This window comes from Parasteatoda tepidariorum, chromosome 8 (genome assembly GCF_043381705.1).
Source record: "Parasteatoda tepidariorum isolate YZ-2023 chromosome 8, CAS_Ptep_4.0, whole genome shotgun sequence".
Classification (NCBI taxonomy): Eukaryota; Metazoa; Arthropoda; class Arachnida; order Araneae; family Theridiidae; genus Parasteatoda; species Parasteatoda tepidariorum.
The window spans coordinates 3,387,783-3,413,807 of NC_092211.1; the positions used below are offsets into that span (position 1 = coordinate 3,387,783).

The 26,025-nt window shown below is 32.0% G+C and overlaps 1 protein-coding gene across 1 annotated transcript in view; it reads right to left on the reverse strand.

Annotated features, from left to right (window-relative positions):
- Nucleotides 1-26,025, reverse strand: part of LOC110283308 (uncharacterized) — a 111,576-nt gene that overhangs the window by 48,755 nt on the left and 36,796 nt on the right. The window contains exon 2 of the mRNA XM_043048302.2: nt 24,347-24,404. Coding sequence (XP_042904236.1) covers nt 24,347-24,404 — 58 coding nt within the window. The remainder of the gene's footprint in view (nt 1-24,346; nt 24,405-26,025) is intronic.

The following is a 26,025-nucleotide window of genomic DNA, read 5'->3' on the forward strand; positions in this document are numbered from 1 at the left end:
GTTTTTAGTGCATGAATCTGAATTGAACAACCTGATAATGCTCACTCTGGTTATTGTTATCTGGTTGCTCACTACGTGCTCTTGCGCGCCGAATCCAATCAATTAAAAATGAAAACTGTTGCCAGCGCGAGAAAAGAAATATCATCGGTTTTATTGATACATACATACGTACGTATTAGCGTTTTATATAATATAGATAGATAATGTCCCATCTAATTTTTAGATTACTATGTTTACAAAATTGAGTTTTTATACGAATCAAAACCCATTTCCAATTGTTGACAAAACCTAGCTGATACCTTATTCAAAGTTTACTCAAAATCTCCAACCATTTAGTTTTTCAATTATTAATGTAAAAGAATATCCTAATTCAAATAGTGTCATATCTCTTTTTTAGGTGTTTGTGTATATAAAATTGAGTCATAACATGAATAACAGCACATCTTGACGAAACCTTGCTGACACGTTTCCGACAAGACGATTCATTCTTGACTTTACACCTTGTCAAAAAGAAAGCCTCCAAATAAATGATTATCATCTATTATGGAGTTCAAAACAGCCAGATTCAGAAGTCGTTGCTAACCCTAATAAACTCAGCGCCATTTTTTTTTCACAACTCATTTTCCACTGCATGTAATTCAGTAATGACTTTTACCCCATGCCGAAAAAGAACTTCTCTAATAGCAGGACGTCTACATTGAAACTGGAAGAGTAAATTAATGACGCAAGTGACGCCGCAAGTTCGAATTCTGACAACTCTTTCGTCATCTGAGAAGATCTGCTCGCCTTTTTTTTTCTTTTTTTTTTTTAATCTGTTCCCCGTTTTCTCAAAGAATCGTATTTCGGCAATTGCATACCCAAGCAAAAGCGTCGAATTCAAATGCTGAGAATGAAGTTGAAAAGACGTATTTCCTTACGTGGGTTTTTTTTCCGAATATAAATAACTGAAAAATTGTTATTATATTGTGACTTCTGGCGTTAATTAACAGGATTAAGAGTAAAGATTTTTTTCACAAAAAGTGTTATTAAAAAAAAAAAAACACGTACGAAAAGTGGTGTTTTTCTTTTTCATCTAATAGGATAAAGTACAAATTTATTGCAATAATTTTTTTATAACTTAAATATTTTTTATGCCTTTTCATTTTACTATGGAAAGTTGAAAAAGTTAAATGGAAAAAAAGCTTTTATTTATGTTTTAAGGTCGTGAGTTTTTTTAGTTTGTAACAGTTATTCATGAATATTAGGACTAGTTATAGGTAGTCAATTTTAAATTGCAAGTTGACCATCAATCCTTGTCAATTTTAACTATGTAAGTTGACCACCTGCCTAAGCTGACCACCTCTATTAGCTTTCCAAAATTTGACGAAACACTTTTTTTTATGAAATACATTTTATACTTAAAATTTTAAAAATTATGTTGTTTAAATGACACTTTTATAAACAAACTCGTCAGTCATTTTTCCTACTCGAATTAAGTTAGGAACCTTTCACTTGACAAGAAAGCACCGCAAGGGTGAAAGTACTTCTTGGCTCATAACTCCACGGATGGATGGCAGCATCAGTCATTCGTGTCTCTTCCTCAATTTAGACATAGATCTGAAGTGCAAGTAAAATTTATCCATATCCTTGAACTCCTGTTATTGCTCAGCGACTCACCACAGAACCTTCGATTCCATAGATTTTACGAGCACGAATATCGAAAGTACTCGGTTGGTTTTAAGAGAGTCGAGGATCGAAGCCTGACTCTTCCGGACAGGGGTTCGATTTTTGAACCACTGGGCCACCACAGCAAACTTTAAAAATTTTTCATTCATTATTCATTTAAATATAATGTATTAGTTGTGAAAACAATTTTTTTAGGAAATTATCTTTGTGCAAATGTTCCGTAATGTGTTAAGACTAATAAAATACAAAACTATCTTAAATTCAACTAGTTACAAAGTAACGCCTTGGCATATTTTACACGCTACGGGCTCCTTATCTTGACTGGCTATCTCGTATTAAAAAATAATGGAATGAAAAACCGATTTTGTAGCTATAATAATGAATCAAAAACAACAGTTCCACTATAAAGACTTAATGTTGAATGAAACGTTAACAGAGCAATAGATTCTCCAAGAATGGTTCCTAAGATTTTGCTAAGATTTATTTGAAGTGATCTATAATAGCTGGTATCAATAGGTATAGAGCAAAAAATCTTAGGCAATTACATTAAAAGCACCGGAAAATTGAACTAAACAATTTAATTTCGTTTGTTTTCCTTTGAAATCTGCACTAAAATTAATAAAAGCAGTTTTCACAAAACAAAAAATAGGTTTTTCAAAATAGGATTTTTTATGTAACAGATTTTAAAATATCTGGTTCAAAATCAGTGTAAAGCATGATAACTTTTCCAAAATATTTAAATATTACTTTCATCTCGTATAGACATGAAGTTTAACTATGAAAAATATAATGAAAGGTGATCTTTATTGTAACAACATTATTTTTTGTGATTTTTTTGTGAAAAAAATTACAACTCAAGAGGATATTCCGTTACACTTCTCCATATTGTTAGACAGCAGATTCCAGATTCTCTCTAGGATTGTTAAGCAATGAATGTGTCTTATTTTCCCATAAAGTAAAATAAATAAGAAATACAGGGTGTTATGCAATAACCACTCTTAATTCTTACTTAAGACATTTAATTTTTTTGTCTTTGAAATCTAATCATAAGTACACATGTTTAGGGCAAAAAGTAATAAATATTGCAGCTAGGAGAAAAAAAAAAAAAAACCTAGCAGAAATTGAAATACCTTGAAACATTGAAAACATTAGTAATCGCTAAAGCATATAGTTGTTTCAATACAAAACCTTATCTGTTACCAAATCTCATCTAATTAATATAAGGAAACTTCGTAACAGAAACAACAGCTATAGTTGAACGTTCCTCGGTGGAAATATTACAGAAGAAACACTTTATTTTCAGCATTTATCATTCGATCTCGAGTGATTTTCTATCGGCTTTACTAAAAATAGATCTCTATTAAGAGGACATTATACGGCGGGAAAATGGGTTCATGAACAATTCTGTTTCACCTGTTTAAAACGGAAAAAATGATTGTAGATAGAGTTTCAGATGTCAAAAACTTTTTTCCGAAACATCAAAATGCAAACAATTTATTGTAGGATCCCTCGGAATTAGGTAACCATAATTCGTGTGCGTTTTGAATTTTCGAAAAAAAAAATTATTTTATCGTTAGAAACTTTGTGGCTTACTTTTGGTTAATCTGAACTCACTTTACTATACTTTACTATACTTTAAATTTCAAATTACTCAGCTAGGTAAAACAGAATTACACATGAAGCATTTCTATTGTAGTTTAGTGCCCTATTAAAAAAGTTGCAGTTATTAACATCTGAAAACTAAGAGTCTTTAGAATCACATAAATGCACAGCCAAACTGTGTTGAGCGCTTTCCCTCTTTTTATTTTATTTTATTGTATATTATTTAATTATTTTATTCTATTTATTACCCATAGGCAAAAAGGGTGTTGTTTTGGGTTTGATTGCTGCATGCGTCGTCATTGCATGCGTTGCTATGGCAACCACAGCTGTTAGATAATTTATTTAGAACGTTTTTTTTTTTTTTTCACTTTGAATTTTTTTTATGCAGTAGGTTGGTGAGTTTATTAATTTTTTTTAATATTCCTTTTGTCATTTTTTTATTTATAATTACTATCTTAGCTGTGACTTTAGAAATATACATACTGAAGAGGGACAAGAATTTTGTGGCTTCTTAAGAAATGTATATTAACTGTAATTGAAAACCAAAGAACAACGACAAGAGGACAAATCAATTGATGCAGTTTTGGTAACCAATGACAATTTCTGTTTATGAAAGTCTATTAAGGAATAAAAAGAAACGTTTGACCAATGGGTAACCAGTGATTGCAATAATAAGTACAATCACTATTTTCTTCCTTTTGTAGTTTTTTATTTTATTTTAATAAATTATTTAATTCTATTTTATTTAAATTTTCATTTAGAACTGCTAAAATAATAATTAAAGACAGTTTAAGCAATACACAGATAGGGAGAGAGAGTTAAAGTTATGGCTAAGAAATTTGAACCGTAACTTTTTGCAAGTATTTTGTAACTGGTTTTTGGAAGTAGCAGCATTATTGTAACAGATACAAAATAACTGTTATAAGAAATAACAACCATGTCTTTAAACTGTTCAAGATCTAAGCATTTTTCCAAAGAGTTTTATAGTTATTTCCATCTTATCAAGCTGATCTAAAATTCAACTTCGAAAATAAAGAATTGCATGAAAGCTCATATTTATTTAGAGAAATGCATATACTGTCTTCCCACTTTATCTCCGATCCGAGGCAATTAAGATCGCACATATATAAACCTAGTTCCTAATTTTAGATGTTTCAACCGAAAGCTTGAATTCTTTCTCTCTCAGTTTATTTCTGTGAGTATTCATTTACAACCAAGTCTTGCCAACCGAACTTGTCGCCATACTTTTTTTTTTGCTGACACAAGTTTCATGCCGATTGGTGTGCAGACAGAAGATGAATTCACACCTTCTTAAAAACCGACACAAATTTCGCTACCGAAACCATCCATTTTTTTCTTCTTCTTTGACAAGACGGCTGTTTGTAGTAGATTGAATTTCACTCATTTTTGCCAATTGCTACCACATTTTGTTCGTTTGGTTCATCCTTGGGGAAGGGTTGCTAAAATAACCCTGTAACTGTAACCTGAACGTGTCACAAACGCTAGCAACATATTAATGATAATCTTCATTTTCTAACTAATGCCAGTTTTTGCGTCATTCCTTTCACACTTTCGTGATTTTCTAAGATTTTAGTTAAATTATTGAGCGCTAACTATATCTTGGCGTGTAATACCGAGAAGTAAGTTCCTATGGGCGTAAGTTCCTGTGTCTGTTTCAGTTTGTACTAATTTTCTGTCAGCCGGGTGCGATTAAATTGGACTATTCTATTTATTTGTTTATTTGATTACTTTGTGAAAGTCAATTTTAAATAAATATGTAAAAAAAATAGTGCGTGGAGTCCCTCCGCGCGGAAGAAGTTAAATTTCGCAACCTGCGACGCTAATTGTAGAAGAATCAGCTGTCGTAGAAGGATCACTAGTTCTATTCAACGACTCTTTTTCCTGCTCCGCTCGCTTCCGTGCTCTTTAATAACGGTAATATTGTGCATTTTTCCCTCGTGGACCTCTTGAACCAGTGGAAGTGCTTGTGGTTGCCTCATCGTTTCGTCATGGAAAATGTATTTGTATTAATAATGTATGTGAATGCGACATAATGTAACTTCAAAAGAGAAAACCTAACAATCAATTGATATTCACAAGAGACGTACCTTGACATAACCTTCAATCCGTCGCATTGTCCGTGGGATTGTTTTCACTCATTTTTTACAATTGTTATCCACTAAATTTGAAAATAAAAAATACTATCCTATTAAATTATATGTGTATCAAAACAAACTAAAAAAATATTTATAGAAAAACAATACTTTTATGACTTTTATTATTTTTATGCTAGTGAGAACCAAAACAATATGGAAATGAATGAGGGAAAACTGGATCCTGTCACGTGATTTCCCGACCAATAAAAATGTAGCGTTAAACGCTTAACGCAACCTTGTTGGAAGTCGCATAAGAAGTATAACTTCAAAAAAATATTTGAATTTTCTTGCGCTTGGCTAACCGAAAAGTGCCAAGCTTGTTTTACGTTAAACGTAGTGCTAACCTTGCGTTCCACATCTAAGTGACAATGTGATTTCTGGGGGAATTTTTGCGCATGTGCTGTGAAACTCAAATGGCGAACCGCAACGCTTTGCTTAAGTTTTCTAGTCGCACTTTTATGATCTTCACCAAACAATTTCTAGTATGCACTAATGAGCCAATGTAAAATAGATGCTAAAAGATAAAAAAAATTTAAATCGATGCAAATAGATAAAAAAAAATTTAAAATAGATGTAAATAAATCAAAAAATTTAAAATAGATGTAAATAAATCAAAAAATTTAAATAGATGGAAAAAATAACATTACGTCTCATTATATATTGATACGTACAAAATATTTCCCTTTTCGCTATTAATATCTGATAGTTTAATTTCCAAAAAAATTGCCGATTATATTTCAAAACTCAAATGTTAACGCATTGATATCATAGTGATTATACCTTGTTTTTTTCAATTAATAAGCTTCTTATAATTAAAGTTCGTAAAAGTAGCAATTTAAATAGTTCGTTTTGTGCATTATTCAGCTTATGTGCTATCAGTGTAAATAAAATAAGATAATAGCTTAACTAGTATATAAGAAATAGGACAGTATTTATATTTCAAAAAAAATAAATGTATACTAATAGATAGTTTGTTGTGCGAGATTTAAAAATTTTTGTCCTTAAAAAAGAGAAAATGTGTTCTAATGACTTAATTAAGATAAGGAAAAAATGATTAATTAAGATACATGTAAGTCAATAAAGCATTTCAGTTCTACTTATTCGCAACATATTTTAATTTAACTAAATTCTTTAACACATATATTTCAATAATCAAATGTAGACCCATTGATTTTTATTTGCTAGGTGAGTTTAAAATATTTTCCGAGCTTAGACGCTGCGTGCATTTATGAGTTAATTAAAAAAAAAATGGCACGGTGAGTAGTTAAGATTTATGCAAACAAATATAGCATTATAGCTGTTGGTATTTAATTAGTTTCAACACAGTTAATACAGTCAAGTTGGCTCAGGGGATAGAGCGTTAGCCTCGCAATAAGGAGACCCAAGTTCGAATCCCAACTGTGGCTGGTTGATATGAATTCTGATCTCGACTCGCATGGACCACAGTGCGTACATAAAATAAACTCAGTGGTAGGCGGATCATATATTAGAATCCCCTTGTCGTCGGATTAACCGTGATAGATTTTTCTGACTTCCCACTTCATGTTGCGCAAATGCGTATTAATTCCATTAAAAAGTGTTCAACGATGGCTAACTTGTCCAATACTTGATCCAGAAGTTCCCTTGTCTTCTGGGCTGGGTTGAAAATGTCAAAACTACGGAGTTGAATATTATTAGTCGTAAACTCGGAAGTGCGTCGGCTGTTCAACGCTTGGTATAAAATTAAATAAAATATGGCTAATAATATTTTACGGTCATATTCCAAATTATTTTCAATTATATTTCAAAAATCAAGTGCTGGCACATAAATATGTGTTTGTTATATGAGATAAAAAGATTTTTTTTTTATTCTTTCTCAAACAATGAAGATAAATTATAGTTGCAAGCCAAAGAAGGACGTGCAGTTGGTACCAGTTCCATTAATTTAACGATTTTTATGCCGTGAAAAAATACGGAAAGGTATGTATTCCGACAAATGTTATTACTGTTTTGCGAGGCCATAACTATCTTTATGATTATTCTTTGTACTATCTTTATGATTATGCTTGGCTTTTTCAATTGATGAGCTTCTTTTAAGTACAGTTTGGGAGTGAAGCAATCCAAAAGTTGATTACGGGTTTTACAGTCTTCCACTACAATCATCTTGACTTTAAATTGTCTGCTAATGCTCATTGGCGTCTTGAAATAACTGGTGAAAAATGCGATTGGCGGTGTTTGTTAGTCATAACCACAGTTCGCCAGTTATACGCCCTACTCGTGTGCGAATATACTCGTGCCTTAGCTATTAGCAAAGGTGTCATTTGCTACAACGCTGCATTAAGAGGTTGCAGATGTGGGCACGAAAACTAGAGTTTGGCGCTTAGTCGCCAAGACTTAGTTGAATACAAATTAAATCGGATTATAATTGTAGATGCAGAAGTCTGGCACGATAACAAATTGTGCTGTAAATCACGAATACTCCTTGAAAAATAATTCCTGGTATAGAAAAATAACAGGGGATTTAAAAAAGGAAACTAATCGGTGATTTAATGCCTTAGTTTATTATAATGCGCAGAGGGTACATTTTGCCGTGAGTTGTTTTTAAAAAATTTTACTAACTGAAGGTTTTCAGCGAAAAATTTAAGTAATTGATTGCCTCAATGCAATTATAAACACTCCTTTCTAGCTTTTAAAAAATAAAATAAAAAGTACATAAAATAAATAAAAAATACATAAAATTAAAAAAACATAAAATAAAATAAAAATTAGATAAAATAAAATAAAAAGTACATAAAATGAAATGAAAGAACATGAAATTGAAATTGAAAGTGAAATAAAACGTAAGTTAAAATTAAAAAATACAAATTTAATACAAAATTAAAAATAAAAGAGTAAGCTAAAATTAAAAAATGTTATAAGAAGTAATCCAAAATTAAAATGGTATAGAGAGTAAGTTATTAAATAAACGATCTAAAAAGTAAGCAAAAATTTAAAAATACAGCAAAAAAATAATCTAAAATTAAAAATGAAAAATAGATTTTTAAGTTATAGCACATATTGTAACTAATTTCATTAAACACTTAATCAAATTTCTTGTTATTTTTCTTTTTTTGTGCCTTAGTCGTAGATTTTTATTTTACTTTTTGCAGTAAAATCGCTTCGAAAAAAAATTCTTAAATTACAAATTTAAATTTTTAAAATCAAATTTTTCAAATATTTTAAGATCCTCTTGCTAAAATGACCATCATAACTAATAAACTATACAAAAAAATTTTTTAATCAATTCAATATTTCTTGAGAAAAAGTACGTTAGCAAGTTACTCATTTTAACATTGGAGTAAATTTAATGATCAACTATATAGTTTTTATCCCGGCCAAATTGTATGGTACACCCCAGAGTTGGTATCCTCGTTTCTCAAATTCCCCCCACACTAAAGAAGTGACTTAAAGATACGACGATTTAACACACAGCTTGCTGAGTCAAAATTATTGTTTCATTTTTATTGCCAAAGCCACAGAATCCAGATTTCATATGGAATTGTAAAGCAGTCGAGTTCAACTTTTACCGATCATTCCATAAATATGAACTCAAAATTGAACTTCTAAAACTTTCCAACTTAAAACAGAATTCGTCCGCCATACTTAAACCCATAAGACCCCACCTGATTTGTCAGCATTTATTCATATCAAATGCGTTACACTTGTTCCGATCCTTCTGCAAGGCAAAAAAGTTATGTAGAGGCAAATAAAACAGCGATAAATCTCCATTTCTGAAATCCCTAACATAAGTGTTACTCCGGGAAAAAAACTGAATGAATAGGGATTTTATGACCACCATAAGCCTACCCCTTCCAACGGAGTTTGCTAACAGATTACTGCTATTAAATATCGGTTCTGGTTGACCTCCATGGCCCAACTATCATTGAATCCAGCCTTTCTTGGAACAGAGCATATCTCTAACAATGCTTAATGTATCTTCACTTAGCACTTATTTTTTCCGAGATAAAAAAAAATAAGAAGTTGCCGAGAGCAATTCTTTTATTTCCTTTATTTCTTTTCATCTGATAATTTTAGCAACTAACATCCTGAAGATATGTGTGGAAAGGTACACAAGGCATGTGACCTAAATAACAAAAAATACACTGTGATATTAATAACATAAGCATAAACGCTATGGATATGCTAATGCACCACTTTTTAGTACAGTCCATTGTCGGACATAAATGAACTTTACGTAATATCTGAGAAAAAAAAAACGTATAAAAGCCTTCGAATGTGTTTAGTTTCCACACGTTTAGAAATTTCTTTAGATGTTAGGATGCTATTTTATTTAATTATTTTGCGAACGTCAATTTTAAATAAATAAAAAATATATATTAAAAGATAGTTAAATTTTCTTGCTCTTGGCTTATGGAAAATTACCAAACTAGTTTTACGTTAACCGTAGAGCTAAACTTATGTTCTACATCAGTGGTTTCCAACTGGCTGTCCGGGGGCCGCATCCCGCAAGCGAAGCCTTTTTTTGTGGCCCGCGAACTAAAATATATTAGTTGTCATTTTTTTTTCTCGGACAATTTTCGTAAAAAATCTATATGAGTTTAAAATACTTTTCTCGTTAATAAAAACCTAATTTCTTCGTTTCTATGAAATTTAAAATACTAACAGTGCAAAAAAATTTATTTCTCAGATTTTGCATCCAAGAAAATATTTGTTCAAATATAAAAATAATCGTGTATGTTGCTCTTTTTTATTTCATTTTTTTGTATTTTGTGAGTATAATTAAGCATGTGTGTATCAGAAATTTTCTCGAAGAAATTCTCCGATTTAACTTTTTGAAACCACTCATTTTGGACGAAAATATTTACACAAATATTTGTAAATTTTAAATTTAAAAAGTAAATATCTAATCTCTGGTGGTTGCAGCAGACACACCTCAATTTTCTCATTGAACATTTTGTGTGCTACTATGTAAGTTTTAGTGCCAGTCTGTNGATAATTTTAGCAACTAACATCCTGAAGATATGTGTGGAAAGGTACACAAGGCATGTGACCTAAATAACAAAAAATACACTGTGATATTAATAACATAAGCATAAACGCTATGGATATGCTAATGCAGCACTTTTTAGTACAGTCCATTGTAGGATATTAATGAACTTAATGTAATACTAGAAAAAAAAGCATAAAAACCTTCGAATGTGTTTAATTTACACACGGTTAGAAATTTTGTTAGATGTTAGGAGGCTATTTTATTTAATTTTTTCGTGAACGTCAATTTTATATAAATAAAAAATATAATATATTAAAAAATAGTTGAATTTACTTGCTCTTGGCTAACGGAAAATTACCAAACTTGCTAAACTTACACTCTACATCTAAGCGACATTGTGATTTGTGTGGGAATTTTCGCATTGGATTGCATAGGATGTTGAACAGTAATGTGGTTGAAATTGGCTGATTTTGGAGGATGTTGAACAGTAATGAGATTCAAATAGACTGATTTTTGAGGATCTTGAACAGTAATATCATTGAAATAGTCTGAATTTGAAGGATGTTTAACAGTACTGTCATTCCAATACGACGCTAAGTTTAATTATATAATCGAGCTTCTGAAACTTGATTATACAATACTACGGTTCAATATGAACAGAAACATGTCTCAATGTAACACCTTATTAAGGTCGCAGCAAATTTGCAGCATGTTATGGTCCAAAGTATCGACTGCATGGTTCAGCGTTGAAGAAATTTTTCTAGCATTGTAAGAATTTCAGTAAATCCTGATGATTATTCCTCCCTATGCATTCAAAATTATTATTAGTATGTTTTACGAATTTATGGCAATTTTAGTACAATAAGGGATAAAAAAGAGTCAATTTTTTAATTGCAAACGTATAAAGTAACAACAAAAACAGGGGCAATTATTTTATCATCAGCGCTGAACTAATACCGATTCCTTTTATTTTATTTTATAACCGTTGAACAGCTGACCGAATGTGGGATTTGCGTCTAGTAATATTCAACTCTGTAGCCTTGTAATTTTGAATCTAATTCAGAAAACAAGGGAACTCATGGATCAAATATTAGGAGAAATTTTGTTTCCGAGGAAGACTTTTTGTTGGAACTAACCCACATTTGCGTTACATCAGGAGAAAAACCACGAAAACCTCCCTCGGTTAGACTGATGGCAAGGGGACTCTAACACATGATCCGTCTACCACTGAGGATATTTTACGTCAGCACTGTGGTCAGTGCGAGCCGGGTTCGTCTCATTAGAAGATGAGCGCTCTATCCCCTGAGCCACCGCGGCTCTAATGCCGATTCATTGTGGTAATATCAATATTCGTCTACAGATTTTTGATATTTTGAATTCAACCCAGAGCATAGAGCACCAACACTAACCCTGAACCCTGACCAACCCACATTGCATAGAGATATAGCGATAAAGGACGTTCTCTACAGCCGATAAACCTCCCACGGTTAGCCAGTTTTCAAGGGGACTCTGATCCAATATATTTCTATCTCACTCTATTTGGCATTAATCAGTTGTTTTCTCCCTTCATTAGATTATTCTTTAATGCTTTCATTCCGTCATTCCCTTATCTGGTGCGTCGATTTTTAATGGTACATCGTTTAAATGTTTAAAACATTAACCTTTCTTATGTCAGTTTCATATTGTCAACCTGCGTTTATATTATATTTTAAAACAGTATTCTTAAATTAAGATTACCCTACAACCGTAACCAAATTTAAAAATATANGTGCTCGCAGGGCCCTACACGATATTAGGCAAGTATACCAGTTTTTTTGGCTCTTCAGTGTATTTCTATCTCACTGTATTTGGCATTAATCAGTTGTTTTCTCCCTTCATTAGATTATTCTTTAATGCTTTCATTCCGTCATTCCCTTATTTGGTGCGTCTCTTTTTAATTGTACATCGCTTAAATGTTTAAAACATTAACCTTTCTTATTTCAGTTTCACATTGTCAACCTGCGTTTATATTATATTTTAAAACAGTATTCTTAAATTAAGATAACCCTACAACCGTAACCAAATTTAAAAATATATATATTATATTATTAAAATGAAGAACTGAGTAGATAAAATTTCTAAATTACATTTTAAAACGCATGAGTTTTGTATGAGGGGAAATAAAACCCTGCCTTCTTTTTTTGTCCGCCACCTACAATTTGGTGAAATTTATCATTCTCCATCACTTATTTTTACCGTTTCGTCTTAGTGTTCTCTTTCTTGATGTTTTAATTTGCAGTCGTAGAGATACTTTCGGAATTTGTATACAAATATTTGTTACCAAATGCGCTTGGAATATTCTTCCACTCCAAAAATCCTCTAAGACTGCCACTTGGTATCTTCATCCTCTAATATGCCCAAAATTAAATGAAGTGGTAAAATAAATCAAGGTTGCATCATAAATCTTTTTTTTTTTTTTTTTTAGTCAGATATGTTCTATAGTCAATAGTTGTAGTAAAACTTAAGTGGGATATGATTTTCCCGAAAAATATCAAATTTTCCAAAAATATCTTTCAGAACGTTTCTCCGCAGAACTCTCCAAAGATACATACAATAAAAACAATTTGGTTAGAACAAAATTGTTTTATACAAATATAAAATAATTAAATTAAATAAGAAAGTATTAATTTTAATAATTTAGCTAACAATATAAATAACTAACACACATCATATATGTGTTATATCCACTGATTTATATAGTTGGCACTTAATAAAGTGAGCGAGAAAACTTATAAATATTAGTACACTCTTCATATAAGTTAGTACCGTCTGCCTTTGACTTCTAATAAAAGAATTATTACTCGCGAAATTACAAAAAAGGGATTATTTATACCTAAGAAAGCGAAAATTTATTGCCAATATAATCCCTTGATGGCGTACGAAATCTTGAGATCTGCAATAAAAAGCCTAACGACATGAACCTTCTATCAAATTTGCGGGTGCACCAAGAAAGAAGGAGGCCTGAGTGATGGCAGGCTGTGATCGGCCACGTGATGAATGACTGGGCCGCCTACCTTAGGCCACCCCCTAATCTCGGAGACCGCTTTTTCACCCGTGCAAGACTGAGCCCCCTGTCATTAAGGATCGTAGAGAAGTCCGCCATGTTATTAAGGGATTTTTCACAAATATAGCTCTTGAACTGGCGTCTACTGAAATTTTATCACGACAGATTTGGCGATGAAAATGATTGCCAACTTGCGGCATTGTTAAAATTACTTTTCCTTGAAGAGTATCAGTACCAAAAGAATTTGTTAAAATTGAAATAGAGTGAAATATCGATTTAAGGAGTTGGGTTATTGCGAGGAGGGCGACAATTTTTCAAATTATCGTCACAATGCGAATTAAAAATCGTATTACGATCAGTAGTTAAAAATTATTTGCCTTCTGCTATTGTGGTAAATTTCTTTTAAGCGGAATACGCTCTTTTGTTGTTTAAATTGAACAATATCATACCAAAAAAAGGTAAAAAAGAAAATATTTTAACATGTTGAATGTCACGCTAATTTTACACAAATTGCCCGTCTGGCCAAACGGTAAATAACTACAAACTAAATTTGCAAATATTAGACAGATTTTGGTAGTTTTTTAAAAGGGTTTAGCATGACATATCTGAAAAAAGCGGTGAATTATATAAGACTACGAATTGTTTAAGAATAGTGGAGGATAAAAATCTACTAAATTGAATTTATTAAACCAGGAATCACAATTAATGAACTACCACTTGAAAAAATTTATTCGCTGTACGGAGCAAGTTGGCATCTCTGTATATATAAATAAAACTACACGATACTAATATGTATAATAACAATAATAATATAAAGAAAAAGTTAAAAATTTACTCGAATTATGTGTTACTAATAATCTTGGCTTCGCCGGTCACCGGTGTCCCCTGTGGCGCTATAAACAAACTCGAATGCCATGGGGGTCACCGGTGACCGGCACTAACGTGTTAATTTATTCTTGCTACCAATGGAGAAAAGTGAAAATCTGACATCATTTCACCTTATTCTCATCCTATACCCTCAAGTATTTATGTGCATAAATCAAACCTGAATTACCGACTAACACCCAAGCTATGTTTCTTTTAATAAAGAAAAATTCCTCAGTTTTTTTTTCTTTTTTAGAAAAAATAAAAAAAAAATCTTACCACTTCTCATTTCTAAGAAATTTCCTTTAATTGAAGGTATATGTCATTTCCAATTTGCGTATTTTTTGAAGCGAATGAAATTTTTAACTATGTAATTTCATAGTGTGTTACACCTGTGTTACACCATGGTCCCGGAAAATTGTTACACCTGAGAGTTTGGCAATGAATGCGATATTATAAAAAGCAGTCTAATAGGCACTAAAAAAATACGTTAGATTGTAGGAATTATATTTAAACTAAAATATAAAATCCAAAAAAACTAATTTGAAATTTTTTTTATTTTCATTTATATTCAAAAATTTATCAATAATTTATTTTGTAAATTAAAGAAATTTAAGTAATGAATATATAACTGTTTCTCTAATAAGTGCAAATTTGAAAAATCATTGTTTGAAAGATTTTACTTGTTTGCAACGCAGAAGAAGTCACCAATGTTTTATACTGTATTTCATAACCAAAAATTATTAAAATCCAAACAAAAATAGTACTTTTCACTAGTTTTAATCTAAATTGATAAAAAAAAAGTAGGAAAAATATGTTTAATGAAAATTCTGCGTCAAATTGTTAATAACACAAAGTAAAAGTTTCAGGGCTAAAATTAGAAGCAAAAAATTATGTAAATGTCATTATCTTAGGTGTCATTTTCCTGATACTTGAATACCAGGAAATAATTGTAAACAGCATGATGTTTCAAAATTAATCTGCTCTCTATTGGATGTTAATTATGGTTACTAAATTAATATATTTTTTATATGAATAAACTATAATAATTTTTTGAACTTTCAGTATTTTCTGAGAATCATCCATATGATTATCTGTAGATATATAAGCTATAAAAAAAATTCTAATTTTTTTCTGCATTTCTCTTTCACTTGAAATTTTCGGAACAATATAAATTTAATTTTTAAAAAAAAATATTTCTAAAAAAATTATTAATTTCTAAAAATCATATTTACTTGGTTACAGGTGGTTTATCAACACAAAAAATTATTAATTATTACTATTTAAAAAAATTATTTTATCAAAATAATTTTTGTGTTTAAGATTGATCTATCTTAGATATATTAGAATCTGCTGCAATATCTATGCCAGATTATGCCGAATTTTTACTAACAATAATATCTGCCTGACAAATTTCAATTTATGAATACCGTGTTGCAAATTGACACGATAATTTTTGTTGCCAGGCATGTATATTTGAAGAACTTGTTCCTAATTATAGCTCTGTAAAATCATTAACATCTGTCTGATTCAAAGCGTGAGTGGAATTATTTACACGAATGTTTATAAGTAATGTTTTGCTTGCAGTGCCATTACTATAAGCAAATTATCAACAAAAGATGCGTGTAATTATATTTTCTGTAATATAGTCATCCCATCAGGGAATACATCATTAGTTTACATATCTTATCTACTCTAAACAACCCAACATACATTATAAAATCACTCAGTGGACCTAATCATCATTAATTCTAACTCCCAAAATTACACAGTAGACCACTTCCTGAAGGGGAAAACTAAAAATTACTTCAGAAAGGGGATTTTGGAGAAAAGATATAATGCTTGATATAAATGTAAGACACTTTCCCATACGCTATTAATTCCACCATTAACTCGAAGTTGGCGCGTTACCTAAGCTTTGGCTCATTTGACTCCAGCTAAATTAGAACATAAATACAGAGAAAGCATTTTCTGATTAAAATAAATAAAATTGCGCCAAGTAATGCCAAGTTGATAAGCACCTGTCAGGAGATACAAGATGGACATGCTGTAATTACGGCATCATAAAAGCATGCAAGCCTTTCTCTCTTTTTTTTATTTATTTTTTATGCTTTCAATTTGAAAGCAATCAACGACAGGACGATAAAAAGATGTTTTGTTACCAGGTTGTAGCGTTTCAAAATGGAAGTCTGTTGGTATGTGTTTTGAATGACAGGTTGCAATTAAGGAAACCTGTTGATTGCACAGAATATGACTATAGTCCATTCCACCTTAAGTTGGCACTGGAGAGAAAGGTAGGAAATGTAATACTCCGCCTTTGAAAAGTAGTTCTTCGCTATTTTGGAATTAATTGCAGTTTAAATGCGCGTACAAATATAAATAAATGTTGCATAGTAAGAAAAGTATGTCTTGAAACATTCATTAGAAGTTTTTCATGTTTAAATGTATTTAACTTATAAATACCTTCTCAGTAAAGCGAATGTACANTTTCACTAACTTTCTCAATTCTAACGTAATCAATCAACGCAATCCTTTCTAACGTCGGGCTAAGTTTAAATTACATTGACAAATGAGAGAGAAAAATAACTGTTTATAATCAGAATGAATATATTTGTATTTAAATTGCATCGATTCATATGTTCATATTAATGAGGGGGAAAAAAGTGATGAATAGCAGAATTGAATAACAAATCGGAATTTTCAGAATGGAGAGGATAAAGTAAAGGAAGAGAATAACACATTCATGGAAATTAATTACTCTTGACTCATCAAAACTGAATTAATAATTTGAACTAGTGGGCTGCGCCGCCTGCTCTCTGACGCTCGCCAACCCCCGAAAATTGCTACGCAATCTTATATGGTTTGCTTCGCAAACCAAGCTCGCTTCGCTCGCTACTAACTTAGGTGCATTGCAAATGCACAAAATTCTAAGAATCCAAAACAATCTTTCAAATCCATACAAGAACTTTTTTTAAAAAAAATTTACATCTTTTTAGTAAATACTAAGTCATTAAAATAAATTTGAACTCAAATAAATGACATGTAATTCGTCAAACCTATTAGAAATGTGCTATAATATAGTATAATTCGTGATATGAATCAAAAATCGTCAAATAAATTAGTAATATATAAATTCGTGAAAAGAAGCGCTTTCGACAAAATACTAAAATAGAGATCTATCGACAAAGACTACTCACTTCTGCCTAGCTTAATAGTATGAGATTGCCGCAGCTGATGCTCTCTGGTTAGTTCAGTTTCCGTTTTTAAAAGTGCTATATCTTGAGCCACCTCAGCTAGATTTGGCATGTGACATTTTTAGCGGCAATCATTGGTCGATTCGCCGTGTAAGAGAAATAGTAACGTAAACAAAACAAAATAAGCGTTGCCACCGGCGGAAAAGAAATACAGCCAAAATTTGGGAGACACGTAAGAGAATTATGTATATTAGATGTTTCAATAATGTATTATTTGAAGATCTATGAACGATTATATTTATGCTTAGAATGATTATATTTTATTTGTTGCGCCTGGTTACAAATCGATTAATTAGCAGGAAATTGAAATAACTGTAAATATGAATAATTATTTATGATCAATTAAGAATGAAACTAGATATATGAATAATTATTACTGATTAATTAAGAATGAAACTATATGTATGAATAATTATTAATGCATAATTAAGAATGAAACTTTATATATGAATAATTATTAATGATTAATTAATAATGAAGGTATGGAAGAATGAAGCGAGTTAAATAAAAAAATTTTAAGCATATTTTTAGAAAAACAAACCACGCTTGCCTGGTCTAAATTTCATTGCATAAAATTAAATAAAGACCAGGCGTATAGACGTCGTTAAGCAGCCAACCCAATTTTTGAGTTTAAAACTACTATACTAATGTTTCTTGTAATTTTGAACCCAATCCAGAAGACAAGGAAACTCCTAGATCAAGTATTGGGAGAAATTAGCCTTCGTAGAGCATTTTTATGATCGAACTAACCACGCTACATGGAAAGGAAAACCGCACAAATCTCCCATGGTTAGCCGGACAGCAAGGGGACTAACCCATGATCCGTCAATCACTGGGGACATTTTACATCAGCACTGTGGTTGATGAGAGCAGGGTGCAGAGTTCCTATCGACCAGCTTTCGCTGGGATTCGAACCTTGGCCTCCTCATAGGGAGGCAAGCGCTTTATCCCCTGAGCCACCACGCTCTGGCTCTATCTACAGGAAAGTCTAGGTTGTAATAACGATTTATTTGAAGATTAATATATGAATACATCGATTCTTAAAATGCATTGATTCATTTCTTGCTAATTAATTACAAATAAATTAATTAGAGGGAGAATGGAATAACTATAGATATGAGTAATTACTAATGATGAATTGAGAATGAAGGTATGAAAAAATGAAACAGATTTTTAAAAAATAACTACATTTGTCTGATCTGTATAAAAATCTAGGAATGCTTCAGTAATGTTTTAATTGTAAATCTATGAATGATTTCGTTTATTCTTAAAAGTTTTTTTTTGTTTTGCTTTAAATTAATGATTTTGTTTTAATTTTTTAAAAGTTGCATAAAACTTTTAAAACTTTTAAACTCTTTATGCAAAACTATTAACATGGATTATTTTCATTTTTGCGAGAAATTTTTTTCTCTCAAAGCTTTGAGGTGTCCAACTGGAAGAATTTTATGGAAAAAACATGCCTTGCAGTTCTACTTTTTTCTGAAATGAGTGAACCACTGCACCGATCATCATTTCGTGTTCTATGTTTTTAAGCTAACTATTGGGATATAAATACTTACAGTGGACAATTGCATCAAAGGTCACTTAAAAATAGTTAAAAATACTTTCTCAGATTTTGATCGTCAAATTTTGCTTGTGCCAACAGAGAACCATACAGGTATGTATATATTTCTGTGAATACATACTAATGAATAGTATCCAAAAAAATTAACATAAGTGTATTTTATTTTATATTTTATTACCACCGTTGAACAACCGACCCAATTTTTGGTTTATGACTACTAATGTTCAACTCCGAAGCCTTGTAATTTTGAACCCAATCCGGAAGACAAGGGAACTCCTGGATCAAGTATTGGGAGAAATTTGCCTTCGTGCAGGACTTTTGGATGGAACTAACTCGCATTTGCGTTAGATGGAGAGGAAAACCATGAAAACCTTCCATGATTAACCTGATGTGAAGGGGACTCCAACCCATGAATTGTCTACCACTGAGGATATTTTGCGTTAGCACTGTGGTCGGTGTTCGTATCGAACAGCCATAGCTGGGATTCGAACCCGGTTCACTTCATTAGAATGTGAACGCTTTATCCCGTGAGACACCACGGCGCACGTCTTCGTACTTCATTTTATTTACAACCGTCGTTGAACAGCAGATCCAATTTTTTGGGTTAACGACTGCTAATTTTGCGTTACAGGAGGAGGAAGACCCCGAGAACCTCCCACGATACAGTTATCACGACGCCAAGGGGACTCTAACCCATGATCCGTCTACCACAGAGGATATTTTACGTCAGCTCTGTGGTCGGTGACAGCCGGATGCGGAATTCGTATCGACCAGCCATCCCTGGGATTTAAACCCGGTTCACCTCATTGGAAAGCTAACGCTCTATCCCCTGAGCTCAACATTTGTTGTACATTTGGCATGCCCTTAAAATTTATCCTGATTGATAAACTAAAATATACACTACTTTCAAGACCATTAGCGGCCTTCGCCAAAACTAGACTACTATGAAATTTACTGACAAAGAAGCTTTATATAGCAGAACCAAAATAAATTATTCACAGATATAATATTTAAATAATTCACAGAACTTTGGTTATTGATTTAACTTTTATGGCACTAAACATTAATGCCTTACCAGAGTAATTGAATACAGAAATCGTTATGGAAAAGCTGTAAATTGACTCTAAAATCGTGATTTAGATCCAATATGAGTAATTAAAATTAACAGCTGCTTCCAGTATGAGCTTTTGCCACTATAGAATTTACTCAGAGGGGGCAAGAGGCAGTTAGCAGGCAGGAAGACACTGTTCAAATCGAAACCAAGGAAAAACAAGGCAAATTAATATATCAAGCTTATTTATTTTCGTACTATAGAACATTTAACAGATTTTGAAACTCAATCAAATAATAATAATATATTATTTAATATTATGGTCTAAGAATATATGGTACCAGGCGCAAATGTCGCCAATTGTGAACCAAACGAGAGCCAAGTCGCCAAGCGAAGCAAAACCGTCAACGGAAAAAAAGTCGAAAACTTTCAACTACAAACAAATATCAATTAATAGTAAGCAAAACAAGTTCAATTATAGACAAATATTAATGAATTGAAAACAAAGCAGTTTTACCCAAAAATAATGCTTATAATAATAGTTTTGGCTAAATACCAAATTTTCATCATTTTTTAAAACAATTAAAATGGAAGAGAGAAAGGAAAACGTGCTTTGTCGTGAATGAATTCAGAGAAAGAGCACGTGCGCGTGACCACAAACTAACATTCCCCTTACGTTTGTAAGAAATTTAGAGGAATTCTACATTATTTGACGATTTTTCCCTTGCTCCTGGCTAACGGAAAAGTACCATATATTCTTAGAATCAATTATGAAGCCAATGAAATAAGAAAACTGAAGACTCAATTATAAGTATCATTAAGTTATATTCATCAACAGAACAGATTCATACATAAAATAATTTTCTTATATCACGTCAGACCGAACAAAAATCATCTTCAGCATCAGGTAGCCATCGGAATTGAATATGACGTCCCTTCTCAATCGGTTGTCACTTCACAAGACTGCGACATCAGATCCCAAACGATGGATATTCAATCAAAGCTGGAAGTAGATCCAGGGCTCTCACAAGCCGGATCTGCTGTCTGATACCATCGAAAGCTTCCGATATCAGATGTCAAATTAGACCTCGGACATTTTTATTTCTTCGCCATTTCGAAAAGAAGTTTGGGGCCAGTTCACTCGCAGGTGAAAAATTATGACGGTACGGAACCTGCATCAATCCTTATTAGTGAAGAACATCGACATCAATCTTTGCGAACATCTGTGATGGCATTTTGAATGATGTTTTTTCTTCTCTTTCTTGCATACATCTTATTTAATTGAAAAGCTATTAAAGTTTTTGAAAAATGGTGATTGATAGTTGTGAGTTTTGAATAAATTTTAATACGTAATGCAAGAGATGTGCCATAGCTGTTATGCATTTATAATTTCTGCGTGACTTGCTTTTGTTAACGATCTTATTCACATTTAAAGAACATAGTGGAAGAACGTGTTAAGAGATGTTTTTGAAAATATTCAAATTTAACGAATATGTTCGTTTTAAGTATGGAATTAAGTATGCTAATTCCATACTTAAAATAATAATAGAATAAATTAAATAAGCTAATTTTTTTCTATTTAGACTAGTATAAAAGAATTTTGAATTCAAAATATTATTTTGTAGCAATTACCTTGTGTTTATTCTTATTTTTAAGTAGATTATTTTCTCACTAAAATTACACTTAGCATAATTTTCCTCCAAGTTCTTTTGCTCAGAGCGCAGAATAAAAAACAGAACATAATAACCTTTGATCTACTCTTACGATTTCACATTTTAGGATTTAATACAAAAGGTTCGAGATTCTAAATTTAAATATGCTAATAATTTATACCGATGATATTATTTATAAGCTACCAAAACAGACACAAAAACGTATGTAATACATATTCATCGACGACTATCGATTTTTGACCTCAAAATATGGAGCTATAATTTAGAATATATGGTCACAATAGTTTAAAACATAGTCCAGATTGTTCAGACTACATTAGAATTTCAAGTATAGAAAAAGCGAATTAAGATAAGCCAATAGTACATCATTAATCCTGAAATATTTCATTCTATCAAAATATCGAAATGCAAATAAAATATAGTAGGATTATTCAAAATGGCGGAATTAAGAAAATTCTTTTTTTTATTTTTTTTTAATCGAGGATATGCTATTTTTCTAACCGCCATGATCATACAAGCTATTCATAGCTGCGAGGTTAAATTTTGCCCATATCTAGACAGCGCCCTCTATGCTGATAATGAAAATGGCGCTTTTTTTATTAGGTTTTTTTCTCTTCTAATTTTTACGTTCTTCACCGAGGAAGATGCCGGAAGTATTACTCATTTAACGTTACCCGGTGGGCACATGTGAACCTAAGTCGCGGAGGCGAGCAACATACTCACGCCACACTGCCACAGATACCAGTTTAAAGAATGGGCCACATTCATACATCACACAATAGAGAACAACACTCAGAGAGAAATATCCATGCCCGGATCAGGATTCGAACCCGATGCCACTGGCTTTGCAGTCAGGCACGCTATCCGCTCGACCATCTGGCCGACCTTTTTAATGAAGTAAAGTCATATTTTTTTAACGTGTAAAGTGCTTGTGATCTAGCTTTCTTTTCTAAATGGCGATTCCTTTGTTAACGATATGACATTAGTTCCTCTATACCTCTCCATAACGCGTGGAAATACATTTTACTCTAATTTGCCACGGTGGTTTTCTTGCTCTTGCTCAGTTTTTTAACTTCTTTTTCCTCTCTTTCGGCTACTATAATTTCTTCAGTTTCTGTTTCTCACCTTTATTTTTCCACTTTTCGTTGGCAACTTTACGATTCATAATTCCAAATCACTTTTGTTTCTTCTCATTCAGACGTGTATGCGAAGAAACAAAACGGCTTTGAAAATGAATGCTTATTTTTGAGCGCTTGAAGCACGTCAACTGATATTTCCAATTTGTATATTTTTGAAGCCAATTTTTTAAATCTACTAATAGCTTTTTATATTTGACCAACACTGCATTACTTGGTCTCATAAAATATTAAAAAAAAATTCTCTAGGTGAAAAAGATCCCCGAAATCAGCATTATATTTTAAAAATTTTTATAAATGTGTCCGTTTCTATGGTCCAATCTCTTAGAAAAGATAGTATATATCGTTGTGCATTTTAAAGTTTTTTTCCTGCTAATCTGCCTCATCATACGATTTCTCACGTAGCACTTATGAAAATTGGAGATTAAAAATATATTTCATGGTTGATCTTTTCATATAAGACAGAGGCCCGGGAGTCACCCCTGAACTTTAGCCTCGTCAATCATAACCGCGGAAGGAGCCCAGTAGAACTTTGTTCTATGATGAATAACCTGCATTAAGGGTGTCCCCCGACTTGAGTGACGGGCCCGTAACCTCCTGGTGCTCGGCCCATCACTCATCTCACCAGTGTTAAGAGATATGGCTGATATAGTATGACTGCATCATGAAGGCGTGGCCCGCTTGTTGGACAAGATAAAACATTTAAGTTACGGTTTGGCAACAGATAAAAAAGTGGCAGGTATATGATAGGAGGTTTCTCACGTTATGTAGCGTCGCTTTATCGGGAACAACTGATTTCTATTTTTTTTTAATTGATATATCGAGGTTAGAGGAAAACGTGTGTTAAGATAATCTTTTCAGATTATTCTGTGTACCTTTTGTAGTGCTTCAGATGCTTGAAATTTACGAACAAGAAGAAATGCAAAGAATTTGAAAGTTTTCCTTATTTGGGTGTTCATTTCAAAGTGGTAAATAAGTGCAAACACCAGCCGTATATTTATTGGGATATATCTATCAAATATATAAAATTTTGTCACAAAATTTTTCTGATACACGTTAAGAATTTGTTTACTATTTGTTTTGGTTGGAATTTTTTATACCTTCCTGAAATATCTGTTAGTTTAAGAACATTTACCTTAGTTCAAAGTCAATTTTGAAAGTAACCAAGTTTTTTCTGGGGTGAAGATTTGGTGGTGACAGTTACCCCTCCCACAGAATTTAAAATTGAGGGAAAAATGGAAACATTTTTAATATAGTAGACAGTTTAAAGGGAGCACAATTTAAAATTGCGAATTTTGTAATTAAAGTTGTGAAACGTATAAATTGATGATGGAGTTTCCTTAAGTATAAGTAAAAATTCATAACTTACCTTTAAAACACATGCTTTAGGCCACTTGGAAGACTTAGAAAGAGATTGTCGAAGGATACTGAAAGGGATATGAAGAGAACAAATTAGACCAATGAATACGTAGTTTCAAACACAAACATTTTTGAAACATATTCGACGCAAAATTTCATTAAAACATTCAAATGATCTCACAAAAGTTGAAAATCAAAATCAGCAATATTTAAATCATTATTCAAAATTGCTTTCTGAAATAGCTTTAATTAGCCTTTTGGGCCCTAAACAGTTTAATACAAAACACGCATTTTTAAAATATATGATCTAAAACTTCTATAAAACATGGAATTGACGTTATAAAAATTCACATTCAAAGTCAATAATGTTAAATACTTGTGATAAATCAGCATTCGAAATTTACCTTTCATTTACCCTAACGGCCTAAGTAACCTAAGTGTCGGTATTCACTAATTTTTGTGAGTAATAAAAAATTGTTGTTAGACTAAAAAGAATGCTTCGAAATAACCCCAGAACCTATCAAAATAATATAATTGCAAAATACAAGCTACAAGTTGTCTCGATATAAATAAAATTACCATTAGATGCCTTATCATTGGCGATGACTATATTGCACTTCAAAATAAATGTAATCAAGTTAATAAGTAAATGACGACACATGGTGACGCCGCCACCTGGTGATACTACAAAGAAGTATCCAGAATGTTCTCAGATATAGAGTAATATCCATGATCCATGTCTCTAATTTCAACAGTTTCAGGATATAGTGACTCAAGATATAGTATCATAAATAATAATAATCTTGTGTTAATGAACTATTTTGAACGTTGAGTTGGTCTAAATTATTGAAAATAATATAGCCCCACTGAACATTTGCTACAATCTATCATATAATGTTAGTCCAAAGAACTCAAATTTCGCCGAAATGTTGGCGTGAGTAAAATATGGAACTCTTTTGAGCTAGTGATTTTAGGAGTACATAAAATATGTACTTATTGGCACGATTTAGTATTTTACATACCTTACTTGCGTACATAAATTCAGAACTAGCATGCTCGGTTACTTAAGAACACGCGTTTGTGAGTTAGCAGAATGATACGTGTGTTTATTCGAGAAATACTGAACTTTCACCCCAAATCCCGAACGTTGAAAGTTCACAGAACTAGTGCAAAATTTACATACGTGAATGTGATAATATGCGAGAGTGCTAAATTTCGCTATAAGAGATATTTTATACTCTGTAGTAGCATCCCACACGAAGATTCTATTCAAACTTCCCTAGCAGCAAAATAAGTTGGGCCAATATTCATGAATCTTGGCTCCATAAGGGTTCAAAGAGCCTTTATTTTTCCGATATTGACCCTAGATTCCGATTCATCCGATATTTCACAGTCACTTTCAAACCAATATCGGTCCTATATAGATTCACCGGATATTTTGTATCCGTTATTTAGCCAATGCTCGTTCTATATTGGTCAATGTAGGGCTTATATAGGCCATTCTAGGACCAATATTAAAAAACCTAGGCATTCCAATATTGGTCCATCGGTGCATGTTCTTATAGGATCCAAACTGAGCCAATTTTGAACCCAACTGGGGCAAAGGTAAAATTTTTGCTAGGGTCTTTCGGTAATTGAGGCTATGTCCGCTAAGCAGAGTTTGTGAGCGTACGGGATGTTACGTACGAG